Source organism: Ambystoma mexicanum, chromosome 7q (assembly GCF_040938575.1).
Source record: "Ambystoma mexicanum isolate Mex_15411 chromosome 7q, UKY_AmexF1_1, whole genome shotgun sequence".
In the NCBI taxonomy this organism is placed as follows: domain Eukaryota; kingdom Metazoa; phylum Chordata; class Amphibia; order Caudata; family Ambystomatidae; genus Ambystoma; species Ambystoma mexicanum.
This window is the reverse complement of record NC_090941.1, coordinates 654,656,317-654,671,804: the sequence shown is the minus strand read 5'-3', so window position 1 is coordinate 654,671,804 and position 15,488 is coordinate 654,656,317. Positions and strand designations below refer to the sequence as shown.

The 15,488-nt window shown below is 45.6% G+C and overlaps 1 protein-coding gene across 1 annotated transcript in view; it reads left to right on the top strand.

Annotated features, from left to right (window-relative positions):
- The window catches only part of MTUS2 (microtubule associated scaffold protein 2), a 1,571,269-nt gene that overhangs the window by 68,266 nt on the left and 1,487,515 nt on the right, over positions 1 to 15,488 (top strand). Inside the window, exon 2 of the mRNA XM_069639493.1 lies at positions 854 to 1,103. Within this exon, the coding sequence (XP_069495594.1) occupies positions 854 to 1,103 (250 nt within the window). The remainder of the gene's footprint in view (positions 1 to 853; positions 1,104 to 15,488) is intronic.

Here is a 15,488-nt window from a genome sequence, read left to right as displayed (position 1 = left end):
CTCAAAATGCTCTTTGATTTTATGCAAATCGCCAGGCTTGGGTTCCATGAAGAGAGATACTGTTTTTGGCCTGTTCCCCTGAATACCCCCCCCCCCGCATCCCACAACTTCCGGTCCTGCCCCCACCAAGGCGGAGAAGGTTCACAAAGTAAAATTGTTTCCATTTCCAGCACTTACAAACACAGAATATTTGCAAAACTTCAGATTCGTGGCTGGACTGTTTTGAATGAATCGCATCCACTGGCATTACTCTGGGCACCCCACTCACCCCCAGACCTTTGTTTATAACCCTGACGTGCCTCATGATCATCTTTCAGCAAATCAGAGTGCCAAAAACATGCAAGAGGGGGGACTAATGGCACATGACCAAGGGAGAAGCAAGAACATGTTGAACCAATGCTTCCTAAAAGCTCTGCTTTTGCAGTGCAAACTGGACCTCTGACACATCTTCGAGACCCCCTTCCCCCACTTTGGTAACAGCAGCTCCTCTCATTAAAAGGAACAAAGCCACTTGTATGGCAACACCAGGAGCCGAGTCTATCTCAGAAGTGTGTGCTTTCAGGCTGCAGGAGCAACACGCACAGCTTCTAAACAGTGATGTGTTCCCTCATAGACAACTGAAGCTTCACTCTTGCTTCCTATGATGGCCCTCAGAACCCTAGAACCCCATCTAGAGTTCATTAGAGGAAAGGGCGACCCTGGAAACCTTGTAAAACTCTAATAATGCATGCCCAGTGCCCGGCAGCAGCGCTCTATATCCTCCTGGCAAGTCCCGCCACGCGGGCTGCAGTCTGTCGTGTGTTGCTTTTACCAGGCGAACCTAACGTATATTTTAATTCTTTATTTCTCATAGGTGGCTGAGCGTCCTGGAAAAGACGAGTGCTGTTCTACCCCGTGTCCGCACTACGAGGTGCCGCCGGGCTTTTATCGGTCAGCCATGATTCTGAAACCTCAGCTGGGCCTGGGCGCGGTGTCCAGGCTGCCCTCTGCCAAGAGCAGGATTCTGATTGCAAGCCAAAGGCCTCCTCCTGCACTCAGCGGCGCTCTGCATCAGCCAGGACAAGTGGCCAGCACCGAGAGCCTGTACCAGGCCGAGGCTTCAGGTAAATTGCCTTTTCCTGCTCTCCTTCAGAATCGCTTATAGCTCAAAATAGGATATGAAGAGTCTCGCAGTGCCACTCCGCGTGCAGCCTGTTTTTGTATTTGTGTGTTATTTCCGAGTGGTGGGCTTGGTGGGTAGGGAGAAAGGGCTATACTGAGATCCGTGGGTGGGCAGGGAGGGCCGCGCAGAAAGAGCAGCCACTCGCCAGCTGCATTTTATATTATAATGTCCTCATGCTGGTAATGGTTATCTATGCACCTGACCACTTCCTCTCCCCCGTACCGCACTATACCCCCGTATCCCCCCCGCCCCCTAGCGCCTAGACGACAGTGTGTTCCTGTCCCCAAGAGATAACCCTCCAGTGAGCTGTGAAAAAGTGTGCTCCATGAAACGCAGTATTGCTGGCATCAGGGGCGGCAGATGTACACATCAAAGCTAATGGCGGGAAACACTACGGCTCATGGAGCAGCGTTGGCATCAGGCCACGTGACTGACACTCTGTTGTTTTTGTGCGTGCTTTTTGTAACCTTTTAGAAGTACTTTAAGTGAAGTGAAATTACAGTGAAATGTGCATTCATATGTATTCAAAAGAAGTTCTGAATGAGCTCCTAAGAGATGATGCGTCCTTCCCTTGCATCCTCACGCGTTCACATTTTTATTGAAACATTTACAATTCAACACAGACAAAAAAAGGCCAGATAAACTAAAGTTAACATGTGTCTACGTCAGATGCAAAAATCTGCCCCAGATCTCCGCAAACGGACCCCCCTTCTTCTGCCTGTGCAGGATAACCCGCTCAGACAGCAACATCCTCCGCAGGTCCTCAACCCATGCCGCCAGCATTCCCTTCCAATCCCTCAATACAATCTTCTTCGCGGATTGAGAGGCCCCAAAGAACCAGCACTTTTGTGGGTCAGTCAAGTCTTCCAAGAGCTCCCCCTCCCCCTGGATAATGGTCACAAAATCAAAATCTAGCTTGTTCTCAGGACCTTGTTCATTGTCTCTGTTACGCCACATCAGATCACGCGCACTCTGCAACATTCCCACATCATGGGCCTCATTACGAGTCCGGCGGTAACCGTGCTGGAAAATCTGGCAGGTTACCGCCGGACTCGTATTACCATTCCGCCTCCCTGATTTCCGGGAATTCTGGAGGCGGAATTCTGTTAATCCCCATTCCCATGGAGTCCGATAGGGAAGTGGAAACACCGGCACCATGCTGTAATGGTGCCGGTGTTTCCATGTCCGCCTGCAGGTGGGTGGTGTTAAACCTGCCAGGTCAGACCTGGCGGAAGTGACACCTCCGGCCTGCAGGACTCTTAATCAGCTGTTCCGGAAAGAACGGTGGCAGCGGATTTACCACCACCGTTCTTTCTGGACCGGCAGGGTCGTAATGAGGCCCCATGTGCTTACATGCCACGACCTGTCACTTATGCGCTGTTGAGCTAGCAGTCCTCTAAGGGATCTGTTGAGTGGCACTCCTCTGTGGGTGCGGCATGATACACTTAGGGATCCGTTTAGTGGCAGTGCTCTGTGTGTGTGGCATGATACACTTAGGGATCAGTTGAGTGGCACTCCTATGTGGGTGCAGCATGATACACTTAGGGATCAGTTTAGTGGCAGTGCTCTGTGTGTGTGGCATGATACACTTAGGGATCAGTTGAGTGGCACTCCTATGTGGGTGCAGCATGATACACTTAGGGATCAGTTTAGTGGCAGTGCTCTGTGTGTGTGGCATGATACACTTAGGGATCAGTTGAGTGGCACTCCTATGTGGGTGCGGCATGATACACTTAGGGATCAGTTTAGTGGCAGTGCTCTGTGTGTGTGGCATGATACACTTAGGGATCAGTTGAGTGGCACTCCTCTGTGGGTGCGGCATGATACACTTAGGGATCAGTTTAGTGGCAGTGCTCTGTGTGTGTGGCATGATACACTTAGGGATCAGTTGAGCAGGAAATTCTATACTCTTGGTAGTCACTGTAGGGCCAATCGGGCCTGTGTATGTCTCAGACCATGCCCAGCTTTAAGGTAGGATTCACTGAACGCTACCCTACTTGATTAAACAGTCAATGTACAGTGTTTTAAGCAAGGACTGTGTCTTTATGACTTTTGTATCGGTGAACTGGCGCTTACCTCACAGTATTTCCTATTTTAATAGGATCACGCAAGTGCCAGCTACATGGCTGTAAAAATGCCTTATGAAATGGGTTAAAGCACTTCCTTGGCTTCCCGGCTCTTACATGCTACTCCACCAATAATAATGATCTAATAGGGAATATGAGGGAACACTTTAAAGTTTGTAATTAATTTTTGGCTGATAACTGCAGGCCAGTCACTGTCACAGCACCAGAGGCCAAAAGGTGGGAGCTCCTCCAGAAAGGCTTTTCATAATACCCTGCACAAATCATGTGTGTCCTGGTGCTGTTGTTTCAAGGCTGTACATTGGGACTAAACCGCATGTAGGATGAAAAGATTAAAGAACAATTATCCAGGTGCGGATTACAAGGTAGACATGGCTGCCTTGCAAAAACACAGACTCTTAAATTCAGTAGTGCATTCCGTCATTATTTCTAGGTGGGTTGCCTGCAATGCACACATATAATCTGGGATAATGGCAAACTGCAGCGTGGAAATTATTTTCAGCTGCGCCTGAGCCCAGTGATCCATGATGCTTACTTGCAAAGCTTTGACGCCGACTGTGCACATAGGTCACTGGTATGTGTGGAAAAAATGTGCATTTCAATGTGCAAACCGTAAGCATGGTGTACATGGGTACATTCTTTGTGGGTCTGTAACGATTTACTGAGAGGCCATCCTCAACAAGGGGGGTTTGTTCCCTCACCAATCTAGGTGTCTCCCAACAAACTGTTTAATGTCAGTTTTTTATTCAGTCCTACCTCCAATTCATCTAATACCCTTTGGATCCATCCCCTGAGCTACCAATGAGCCAAGAACCAGGCCGGTGTACAGGGAATATATTTATATTTATTTGAATTAGATCTTAAGAAAATCATACTAAAATGTCAAACACCACTTTATCTGTGGCACAACACAATAAACTTCTCTCAACATAAATAAACCACACTGGTGGGTCCCGAAGAACACAAATCACAATTCTTTACTTTCTACAGATTTCACTTCAAGAAATAATCAAACTGGTCAATAAACAAAAACAATTACGTGTGCAATGCAGAGCAATTTTGACTTTCCTGCACGCTTAACGGGCGAGCAGTAAATAAACACAGGGTGATTTAGCAGTGTTTTTTTAGACCAGTCTACTTTGGTCTGTGTTGGGGAAGTCGGACAGAAAAATGGGGATGATTTAGGAATGTTGGAATTCAGACCCCCCTGCACTTAAAGGCCTGTGTTGGGGGAGCTGGATGGTAAAAATTGGGATGATTTGAGAATTTTGGATTTCAGACCCCCCTCCACTTAATGGCCTGTGTTGGAGAAGTGTCACGGTTGTCTGCGCAGAGGCATACGTGCCCAGCCATCCCCGTGTGGTGGGGACCTTGGGACGATCCCACAGAACCACCTCCCTTCATTCTCATGGGGCGCTCATAAAAGCCTGGTGGACCACATCCTGGCACCTGTGGTGCCTGCCTCATAATGGAGGTTAAATATGGGAGTCTGGTGTGAGTTAACATCATTTGAACATGCACTAGGCGTGGCTGGCCTTGTGAAACAGTATCTGGGCCCATTAGCATGTGCACTAGGTGTGACTAGGCGTGACCAGACTGATGCAGGCGCGGATACAATTGTGGCTATATAAGCATCATCCAGGCATCGGACCGTGCTTCGCGTTACTTTGCTTTTAGCAACGTGACTCTCACCGCGACCTCAGCCTGCATCCTGCAAGGGAGAGAATAAGAAACCAGCAACTTACCTGGATCCGACTACCACAACGACCATCAGCTTCCGATCTCCATCGCACCGCTGAAAGGAAAACAAAGAAGAGAAAGGTTAGAACTCTGAGCTTCAAAGACGCGTGCCGCGCTTGAACTACACTCGCGCGCATGCGCAATTGCACGCACCTGCATCCGCGGCTCCAGTGTTCAGCTCAGTTCATCGCGGCTTCTGTCTTCAGCACAACTCGCTGCTGCTCCAGCGCCGCACCATTCACTGCTACTCCAGCCACGACTTCACCTAAGGAAAAAGACAAAAGAACATTAATAACGAAAGGAAGACAAATGGTGCAAATAGATTGGACATTAGAGAACAGACAACGCTCATCAAGGAGTGGTCGAGGAACATCAGGGACACTTAGACACACGGAAGAGACAGCACGAAACAGACCTCACGGAACAGACACACCCAACGGTGAACATTGAAACATAAAAGGGACATTAAACTCCATAAAGGCCCAGTGAAGTAACTAGGACCTCAGCAACAACATGCCCCTGCAGTTAATAGCAGGAAGGAGAGCTCACCAAATCAAGCCAGTTGAGCCACCAACGTGTTCCCCGGTGAGGGAGTGAGCACCCGGGACAAGAAAGGGGGAGCAGATATAAGGGAATCATTATTCATCCAACTCTCCTTTCCCTGTTCCCTTAGGAGTGGAACCCACAATCCTGCACCACCACTGTCAGACCAGTGAAACAGTGTGAAGAAGCCCCAGCACACACCAGGCAGCGCCCACGCCCCCACAGAGACAAGGTGAGCATAACAGGAAGCTGAACAGAAAGACTCCCCAATTAAATTACAGACTATAGTTTTCAGAGCACACTGGTAATGAACTTTGTTAAGTTCACATTTTAACAAAAATCACCCCATGGTGTTCCACCAAGAGGAATTAATTAAATTAATAGGTTTTTGTTGTTAAATATACTAAGGACCTACACAGTTCTGCCCTGCGCCCACTATAAAGGGATATGGTTCAAGGCAAGCAGATTCCCCCACCTTTGGTTTCAATTGGCTCAATTGTACTCCCATTGAAAGCCTCTGTTTGAAGTCCAGTCAAACCAGCTGCATTTCAGGACCCTCTTGGAGGACAGGGCAGGGGTCTGGTCCCTCCACTCTGAAGGATGGTCCCCCACTATTCACCAAAGGGCCCATTCAGCTTTTTTTACATCTCACCTGCAATAGACCGCTCCACCCAGATAAACTCAGCAGAAATCTCCTTTTGGTGTTTCCTTGTGGCTGTCAAATGGTACATTTCAGCAGCTCTCTTCCCTCCTCATAGTGCATCCACTTTATATTCTAGTGATGACATCATCAAGTTTACTGTCTTGGGCAGTAACCTGCAAGAGTTCTCGCAAATAGGATTGGACAGCTTCTCATCTCTCTTCTCCCAAATCCAGCCACTCTCTAAAGATTGGTGAAGAAGCCTGGAGCACACATATTGCAACTCTCATTTGAAATCCTCATTTGTTTTCATGTCAAAATTTTGGCAAAAATGTGTGACAAAACTTCATAATTGTACTAGTAACTGCCATAATACATATATATTCTGCTTCAGCTAATCATGGGGAATTGGAATTTAATAGAACAGCCGGGTATTCACCATATTGCACAACCGTTTGGCAATTTTACGCCATTTTTACAAAAAGCATAATCATTAGGAACATGCAATTTATTCCCCCAAACCTGATTTTATCCCGCACCAGTTTGCCAACTCATAAATCCGAGAGATGGTCATAACAGCCAGGAAAACCTTTACAATTCCCTGAGTCACAGGTGGATTAGTTTTATTTCAACATCGCCTGGAAAATACCTAAACAATGACGCATAAATCAACCCAGTGCGACTTGTGGTTGCTGGGAAAAAGGTCTATGCTATAATAGTCCTTTTAAATTAATAGTAACTCTTCAGGTCAATGCAAATAGAAACTCTGTTTCCTGCAAGCCATTCGTCTCCCTCGGCCAGCCTATGACCAGGTTTTCTTTTTCTTTTTTTTATTATCCACTTTATTGTTTGAAGATAGTAGTTAAGGGTTTTAAAACCTGGGACCTTGGCAACACAGATATCCCCCTCCTCACATTCCTGTCATGCACCAGCTATTGCCATTTGTCCTGCCCAGAGCTGGGCTTTCAGAGACAGTAGGTCTAGTGGACACTTGGTTTTCAACACTCTTAATGGCCACACTTTATTGCAGTTGTAAACAGTTGGGATGCACAAACCAGGCTTTCAGTGGACGGAGTCCTTTGTGAAGTTTTCCCAGAGCCCCACCATTTGTCCTTGGCTGAGAGGAACTCTCATATTGCAATTTCTAACATCAGCCTTTATTCTTTGACATACTGTTTGTTTTTCTGATCTGGGTTAATTTTTCTTTTGCATCGATGGATTACTTATTTCTTTTCACACAGCATTATTTTTCTTTTTAAAGATGACAGCTAAAAGTACATGGCTGTTTCTTTCAGTGCTTAATAAAGTACACTGTTCATTATCAGCTCTAATCTTTCTGCTGAGAAGTGTGTCTGAATTGTCACAGTGCATCCCCTTTTGATAGGTGACAGTTTCAGTTAAAAGAATTGCTGCATTTATTTCTGAGCCCGCAATGTGCTGTGCTTTTGCAATCTGCACTCGAATTCCATTTTTGTTTTAGCCTTCTCTGGATTTCCCTAGCAGAAAGACACCGCATAGTCTGCCTAAATAGGCACAATATGTCAGCAGGCTGGTTTCTGAATGCCTGTGATTACACCCCACATGTCCCCCGGCCCTGTTCTTCCATGATTCTTTGGTCGGGAAAAGCAGGGCAGAGTTGTGTTTCATCCAAAGTCCCCTTTTCTTTTTCTCATAGTTTTTCTTTTGTTGGAACACGTCCGGCTGAATTTCCTTCATTAGGGAGTGGGCACTCCAACCTCCCCTTCTGTCTCTGGGTTGTGGGGTGTAGTATGGCACCCCGTTTCTTCCTTCTCTTTGGAGTGGGTACTCCAGCCTCCCCTTACATCTTTGGGTTGGGGGTATGGCACAGCAACCCCATTCTTTCTTCTTTCCCCAGTCCCTAGAGTTTTTCCCGGATTCCCCTCTTACCTCCAGGGTGGAATTTAAGGAAGTTAGTTATCTAACAATAGAATGAAATAGAGGTTCAGTACTTTTTGCACACCACATCTCCCTGGAAGATGGACATTGCATTGAAGAGAAAATATGAACATAGAAATAGACATCCATTTTAAGACTTCCATTCAGAAAAGGACAACATTGCATAAAACTATACACAATATTTGAGAACATCAATTTTGCACCTTTTTCTTTTTTTCTTTTTTTATACATTTCTAAAGAATATTAATTAAAATACTCACCTGTTATAATTCTCCATCTGGGGTTTTCACTCCTGGGATGGTTCCTCTGCTCGACTTTCATTTGACTTCTCAATCAATCATAAAGTGTGTCTGGGATGACGGCTTTTTAACTGATTGATATGGACCCTTTTTTCTTCTGTATTTTCTCCTTTTGGCATTTGGATCTTGTAGGCAACAGGTGATATTTTATCTACAATTTCAAAGGCACCACACCAAGATGGAAGACATTTCCGCTCCTTGTCCTGATTCCTTTGAAAATTGTACAGGTAAACCTTGTCACCTACTTCATATTCTTTCTTGGTGGTCTTTTGAGCATAAACGAACTTCATTCCTTCAGCCGACTTTTCAAATTGCGCTGAGCATAACTAAAAGCATGCTGGAGGTGCTTCCTTACATTTTCAATGTACTCATGAGTAGTGGACCCATTTATCAGTGCCTGCTCCTGAGTATTGTAGAGCAGATGCTGAGGTAACATAATTTTTTGTGTGTTCATGAACTCAAATGGAGATCTTTGTTGCAGAAGATGGTGTAGACCTAATAGCCATCAGGACAAGCGGTAAGCGATAATCAGATGTCCTAACTGGGTCCAGAGTCTGCCACAAACTTCTTTAAAATACTCACAATTGTCTTGTTGTATTTCTCTACCCCCCTTGAGGCATGGCAGTAGGCTATGTGGAGTTTTCTTCTTACCCCTAGAATCTCCCACATCTTCACCATCACATTACTGGTAAAATGGCTTCCTGGGTCCGACTTAATCCTTTGCGGGAGGTTGAAATGAGATAAAATGTGGTTGATCCTTAGTGCAGCAGCTGTGTTCACCTTACAATTCAGGGCTGGAAGCCACTCTACCCACTTTGTGAACAAGCATGTCACAGTCAACATGCACTTGTTTACTCTAGAGGAGCGAATCACTGGCCCAATAAAATTGACTTGCAAATCTGACAATGGCAGTGGCATTGCCTTGTTTTTTTTAGGGGAGCTCATGTGTGAGAGAACTTGGTTGAAATTGAGCACACACAAGACAACCCTTTAGGTAAGTGTTGAGGTCCTGGCCCATGTGTGGCCAGTAGGCAACTTTGCCCAAGATTTTTTAATGTCATGTGACACCCCCTATGACCGGCAGTGGCTGTGTCATGGGCGTGGTTCAATATTTGGCTTCGGAATAATGTAGGTACCACCCACTGGTCACAGCCAGATAGGGCTCCCCTTACCAGCAAATCGTCTTGGATCCGCAACATATTGGAAAACTTAATTAACACCCGGAGATCCTCTTTGCCGGTACAATCTGACTTTTTTACAGGAAAACTCATAGGATCTCCAATGTGTCGATACAATTTCCCAATGATCGGGTCCTTTTTCTGTACATTTATGAAATCTGAATCTTTACTTCCCTGGGTAGTCGAGAGTTCACTATTTACACGGTTTGTGACCTGTTGACAGCAGCAATTTGGATTTCCCCCAGCAAAGATGTTGTTTCTATGAAATCCCCCTGCAGAGCTCTGGTTTTAGCCAGCTGGTCAGCCAGGCCATTCCCAGTCTTATCTGGTCCTTCTATCTTGGAATGACCGTGTATCTTCTTCCAATAGATGGTCATCTCATTGGAGGTCACCAGATCATCAATTCACTGGATTAGTTTGGCATGCTTTAGGAGTTTATTGTTCACAAAAAGCATGCCTCAATTCATCTAGTTAATCGGGTGCTCCATGAACCCATTCCTGATACAATCAGAATCAGGGATTATGACCAGCTCATTGAGTTGGTGGTGGAAGACAGTGAGGATGGCTTGATGAACGGCCATCAACTCTGCAACCTTACTACTTCGGGGTCCTATTTTATAACCAGCAGAGGAATCTGGGGTATCATTTACACAGGCATTCCCAATGCCAGCCAGTAATTCTTTTTCCCCATTGTTATGAACATGGTAGGAGCACCGATCCACATAAATTTTGGGTATCCCCTGACACGTGTCTTCTTCATAGACTTTGTGTGAGGAAGTTAAGTACGCCTCCATGTTGTTGCTGGTCATTAGGCTTTCATCCTTAAGACAGTTTTCTTGAGCACAATCATGCAAGTCCGCCAACCCTTGCGCTAGGGGACTCTTCTTGTTTTGGCCATATCTGACCCCCACAGGAATGCCTTGCCTAGACAGAATCCAGGAAGTAATTCTGGAATTACTAACGTTCCCTGCCCGGATTCTGTCACTTTGTACATACTGCAAGGGTTGATGAGGAGTTTCGACAATCATGTTCTTCACATCTATGAATGGGCAGTCATTTTTCATTATAATCATCATTGCCAGGAGTGCCTTCTCGCAGTCATTGAACTTTAATTACACAGAGGACAAAGTCATGCTTTTCATACAACACTGCTGTTAGGCAAGTATTGAGAACTCCTTGTTCTTTATGGGGTAAGCCAAACAAGGAGCCTGGGAAAGGCTTCTTTTCAGTTGTTTAACTGCCTCAGATGGTTCTGGACCTCACTCCCACTTGACTGCAGCCATCTTGACATGTGGACCAGTTTGTTCAACTCCCTCAGGTCTGCACATAGTCTCCATTGCCCTTTTGGTTTGAGTATCCGCAGTACTGGATTTTTTAAGGTACTGTGGATCAGACACTTTATCCCACAGGATTCTAAGTTCTTAATAATCTCTGAGAGTGACTCCACAGACTTGAGAGGTAACCAGTATTTGCTGAGGAGCAAAGACAGAAGCTGAAACAGGTCTTCCTGTAATTCCAAGATATCTTTTCAGTAGACTCATATGACTGTGGATGCACATCCATTCATTTAACCACCATACACACAGACACCAAGATGTTGCTCCAGCTGCAAGACCTTTTCTGGGTGGTAGGAACGTCTTGAGATGTACCACGGCTGCTCCTGAAAATGTTATGCTGACGTTGAATTTGTGTGCTCTTTTAACTGGTACTTCTGTAAAGGTTGGAGATGATAACTTCAGTGGCCATACATTCCTATGGGCCGAAAGCAGGTTGCGGACCCTCAGGTGGAGGTCATGCCACCACTTGTGGCAGTCTCTTAGGGCGTGTGGGATGGGGCCCATGGCCGACCAGTACCGTACATTTCACCAAATCCAAATTCACCTAATCAGAAATCTTCTAATGTCGTTTTTTTCCGAATTGGTAAGGTAAGTAGGTACATTTTAAAACATAGATGGGATGCGGTAAAGGGATAGTATAAGGCATGGGAATGAGGGGATTGCGGGGGGTCAAATCATTTTTTTTCAAAGATTTCACCTTCAGGTGAAGTGGATTCGGTGAAATCGCAGACATCCATGGCCGACACCTTCTGTGCCAGTTCTTCCCATATGGCATTTTTGCAGAGTTGGCTACTCCGCCTGTGGTCAACAGTTCCCCAGCATTATCCACGGTCTCCAGCAGCACGGTCAGTTCCTGCTCCGTGAAGCATGGCTTCCACTGACGCACATCAGGAACTCTAGATTTCATGACTGCTTTCAGGATTCCGATATCACAGTGACCGGATGGCAACAGGAAGTTGGTGATTTTATGTGGATTGGGTTTTTCAGAATGGCCACCAGCGAGCTTCCAGTTCCTGGGGTGACATTGTGTCCAGTCTCAGTGTTTCCGTTGCCAGTGTTTCCATCAGATACATGCAGGAAATGGTTCATCCAGCATTTTTTATGACGTTGCCACTGACTTTAGTGGTCAGTAAGGGTGTATCCGTTTTGCCGGTCACACCGTTACCGGCATGCCGGATTGCACGCTCCTGAAGGGTTATGATGTGCTGGTGACTCTGTGGCTCCGGTTACCAGAAACTGTGCCAACGGTTTCATAGAATCACCGGCACATTAATGGCATATATGAAATGAGGGCCTATGTTAGTGATGCATCTTCTGCCAAATCCATTAAAGGGCCAGTAGTGGTATTAGTTGTAATATGGTGGTCCTGTGCCTGAGTTGACGGTGTTGTGGAAGGACCAGGGGTCCTCCAATACCTCAGCCCTAATGTTGTGTGGCGATGCTCTGCCCCCCCCCATAACACTGAGGACTGAAGCAGGGGACCACCATATAGCACCCCATACCTGACATCATGAAGTGGGTGCTGGGCCCGAGTAAACTGAGTTGCCACACACACACACATCTTAAGGGTCAGGCACAGCCAGTTGACTTTGCCACACTTGATTTAGAAGATTAGGATTTATTTGAGCAAAAGTAACTAGTTCAGACTGGAATTAAATAATTAGACCATGTGTTGGTTCATATGCTTATGATCTGTGAACTCAAGTTGCTGAAACACTGCCATAAATTAATCAGATGAAAGGAACCTGATTAATTAAATTGCACTTGTTTTTAAAGTATATATTTGCATGTTTCATTCACAGCATAAAAACCCTTGCAAGTTAGGAGTAGGCCAATTGCATTATTCATTCTTCTTTCATAGATCAAAGAAAGAATACTGTGTATTTGACAGGTGATGTAAACACATCAACCCAACACTGAAGTCATTAGTGTGTAAACATTCTACTTGGGTAGTTCTCCAGATTTTCCATCTTGTCCCTATAGATGGCCTGGGGTGATGGTCTGATTTCAAAAGCTGTTTAGACATTTTCCATTTTGGAAAGGCACAGAAAAGAAGTAAATGTCGTTCATAGAAAATGAAAATGCTCTACGGCACCTGTTAATTGTAACTCATGTCATGTGTTACAATTGTTGTACATCCCTAGCAGATACTAGAATATTTTTAAAAGGCTCATATTTGCAGCTCTCATTTCACAGGAAGAACTGACAAAATTCTAGGGGGACTGTTGTGTGTTGTGTTGGAAGGTGTCTCTCTATGCATTACTGTGGTTGTAAAATAGTAGGAGCAGGACTCCGCTTCTCTACAATCAGACCTTAAAGCTTTGTTACAAGAGCAACACAATGTACTGGCTTAACTGTTCTGAGGGTGACATGGTGACTGGCTACTAGCAGTGAGAGTGCTGCAGTGGTGATAATCTGGGTTCATGCCAGTCCTTGACTGGGTGTAACATCATATGGCACTGCAAATGTGTGGTACCCAACTTAGTCTCAGATATATCCTGGCACACAGTTTTATTACACAGAGTTCAGGTGGTGAGATGATGTCATTATCTGTCATGTATTATGAATAACTCACACATGAGTTTCAGTAACAAGAACACATGCTGCAACACTGATTTGGCCATGAAGATGATGGTGGCAGTGGCAGAGTCTGTGCGGTGGCTGCTGCACGCTGAGGTTGTGCACTTTCATATCTGACAGCTGTCTTTCAAAGAGCTTGTACAAAGGTGGAAAGGTAGCTTTGCCCTTTCTTCCAGTGATGGATTACCATTTGGCAAGGGTGTAGAACTCTAGGCTATTTTCAGTTTGATTAACTTAATAACATGATACAGGTAATTCCATTTCTAGAAGGGTAATATTATAATTGGATTCCCCGTTCATATGCACCATGCCAAAAACATATTATGTACCTGGACCCTGATGCATCAGTATTCTGGTCTGCACACCTGCTTTAAATAGTGGCACAGAGCAGAGTTAGGGGTCACAGGTGCCCATTTGACAGCTGCAGTGACAACCAAGTCTCTGAAGTTCAGGGGCTACATTAAAGATATGATACCCTATACCAAAACCCTATAATTATGAGTCTACCCTCCAGGTGGCAGAGAAATCTTTAAATATAAGCCATACCTGAGTTTTGGTTAAGGGTTTCTCTCATAATTAGTACAAGCCAAGGCAATTTTGTATCACGCCTGTGTTAACCCAATGAGACCAGCTCAGCTGTGGAAGGATTATTTGTATTTACCCCAGACAGGCTGGATCTTGTCACTGCTGGCTAGGAAGGTACCCTAGGGGATTTACATCTTTGTTTCTTTGTGAGGGCAGGAGGCACCCACCCCAGGTAGACACCCACTCCCCAGTTAGCTTACCTGGAAACAGGAATAAAAGGGCACCCCTATTCCCATAAGGCTTAGCCTCACATCAGGATGCTGCATATCCAAAGGCATTTGGCTTGATTGAGAAGGGAAGAGGGTGGGGTTAGAGTAGACAGAGGAAGCTCTTTACAGTTGGAGGAAGGTTTCCACCATCTTGTTTCTCTCTGCTTCCATCTTTCCTATCTGTCCCCACCACTTCCTGTAACAGAAAGCCCATTGACCACTTGTTCTAAGAAAAGGGACTCGATCTCCCAAATCAGGCTAGCTTTAGTCCACTCAGCTGTGGACTTTTGCCTTTAAAAGTAGGCATCTCCCACACCTTTTGATGATTCACTCTCGAACACACAGCTACGAAGGAATGATTTAGACCTCTTTTGGGGGAATTTACTTTCCAGAGCTATCAACCACTGTGGTGAAGAAGCAGCAGTCCAAGGCAGAGGAAATCTCTGCCCCTACCAACTCCCAGGGCACATTGGGTGTAACTCTTGCTGTGGACCAGAACCTTTCACTCTGCAACAGAATCTCCCATGGCTGGGAGAGCAGACCCTGAAAGAACTCATCCTGTCGTATACCCTGGATTGAGTCTCACAGCTTCTGGAAGACCAGATCACCTATGGCTCCCTGTCCTGCCACATTGAACTGGTCAAACTGCTTTTGAGCCACTTTCTCCACCACAGAGGTATCCCTCCAGTGCCTGCACCTCGAACCAGCTCAACTCTTTGAGCCCTTCACCTACTAGACTCAAATCAACTGCTCGTTACCAGGACCTGACTCGAACCACTGGAGTGCCACTCACTGACTCGCAATAGGGGCTGCACCATGACTCGCCTTCAAACTGCTGCTTTCCCGATGAATAGTTTGAGTGGATGTCTTCCACTGCTGCCTCATGAGCTGTGAAAAGTTGGGCCCCGGTGGGCATTGGTCTGGCCTGTGGCCCTTAAGCTCAAAAGGAGCAGCTGTGGAAGACATCCACTCAAACCATTTATTAGGAACCACCTAACCACTCGGTTAATGGACATAAACGCCTTGATAAAGACACAAAGAGGTCGAAACACGTGTCGGCTGAACACTTAAATCACCTTATAATTACAGAATACAATGATTAATAACAAAATAAGGAATAAGCTTTCACCTTTGTTTCATGCACGAGGTACCTGGGAACAGGAATTTAGTATTTGAAATGACCACCAACAGACAACATGCTTAGTAACTGACAC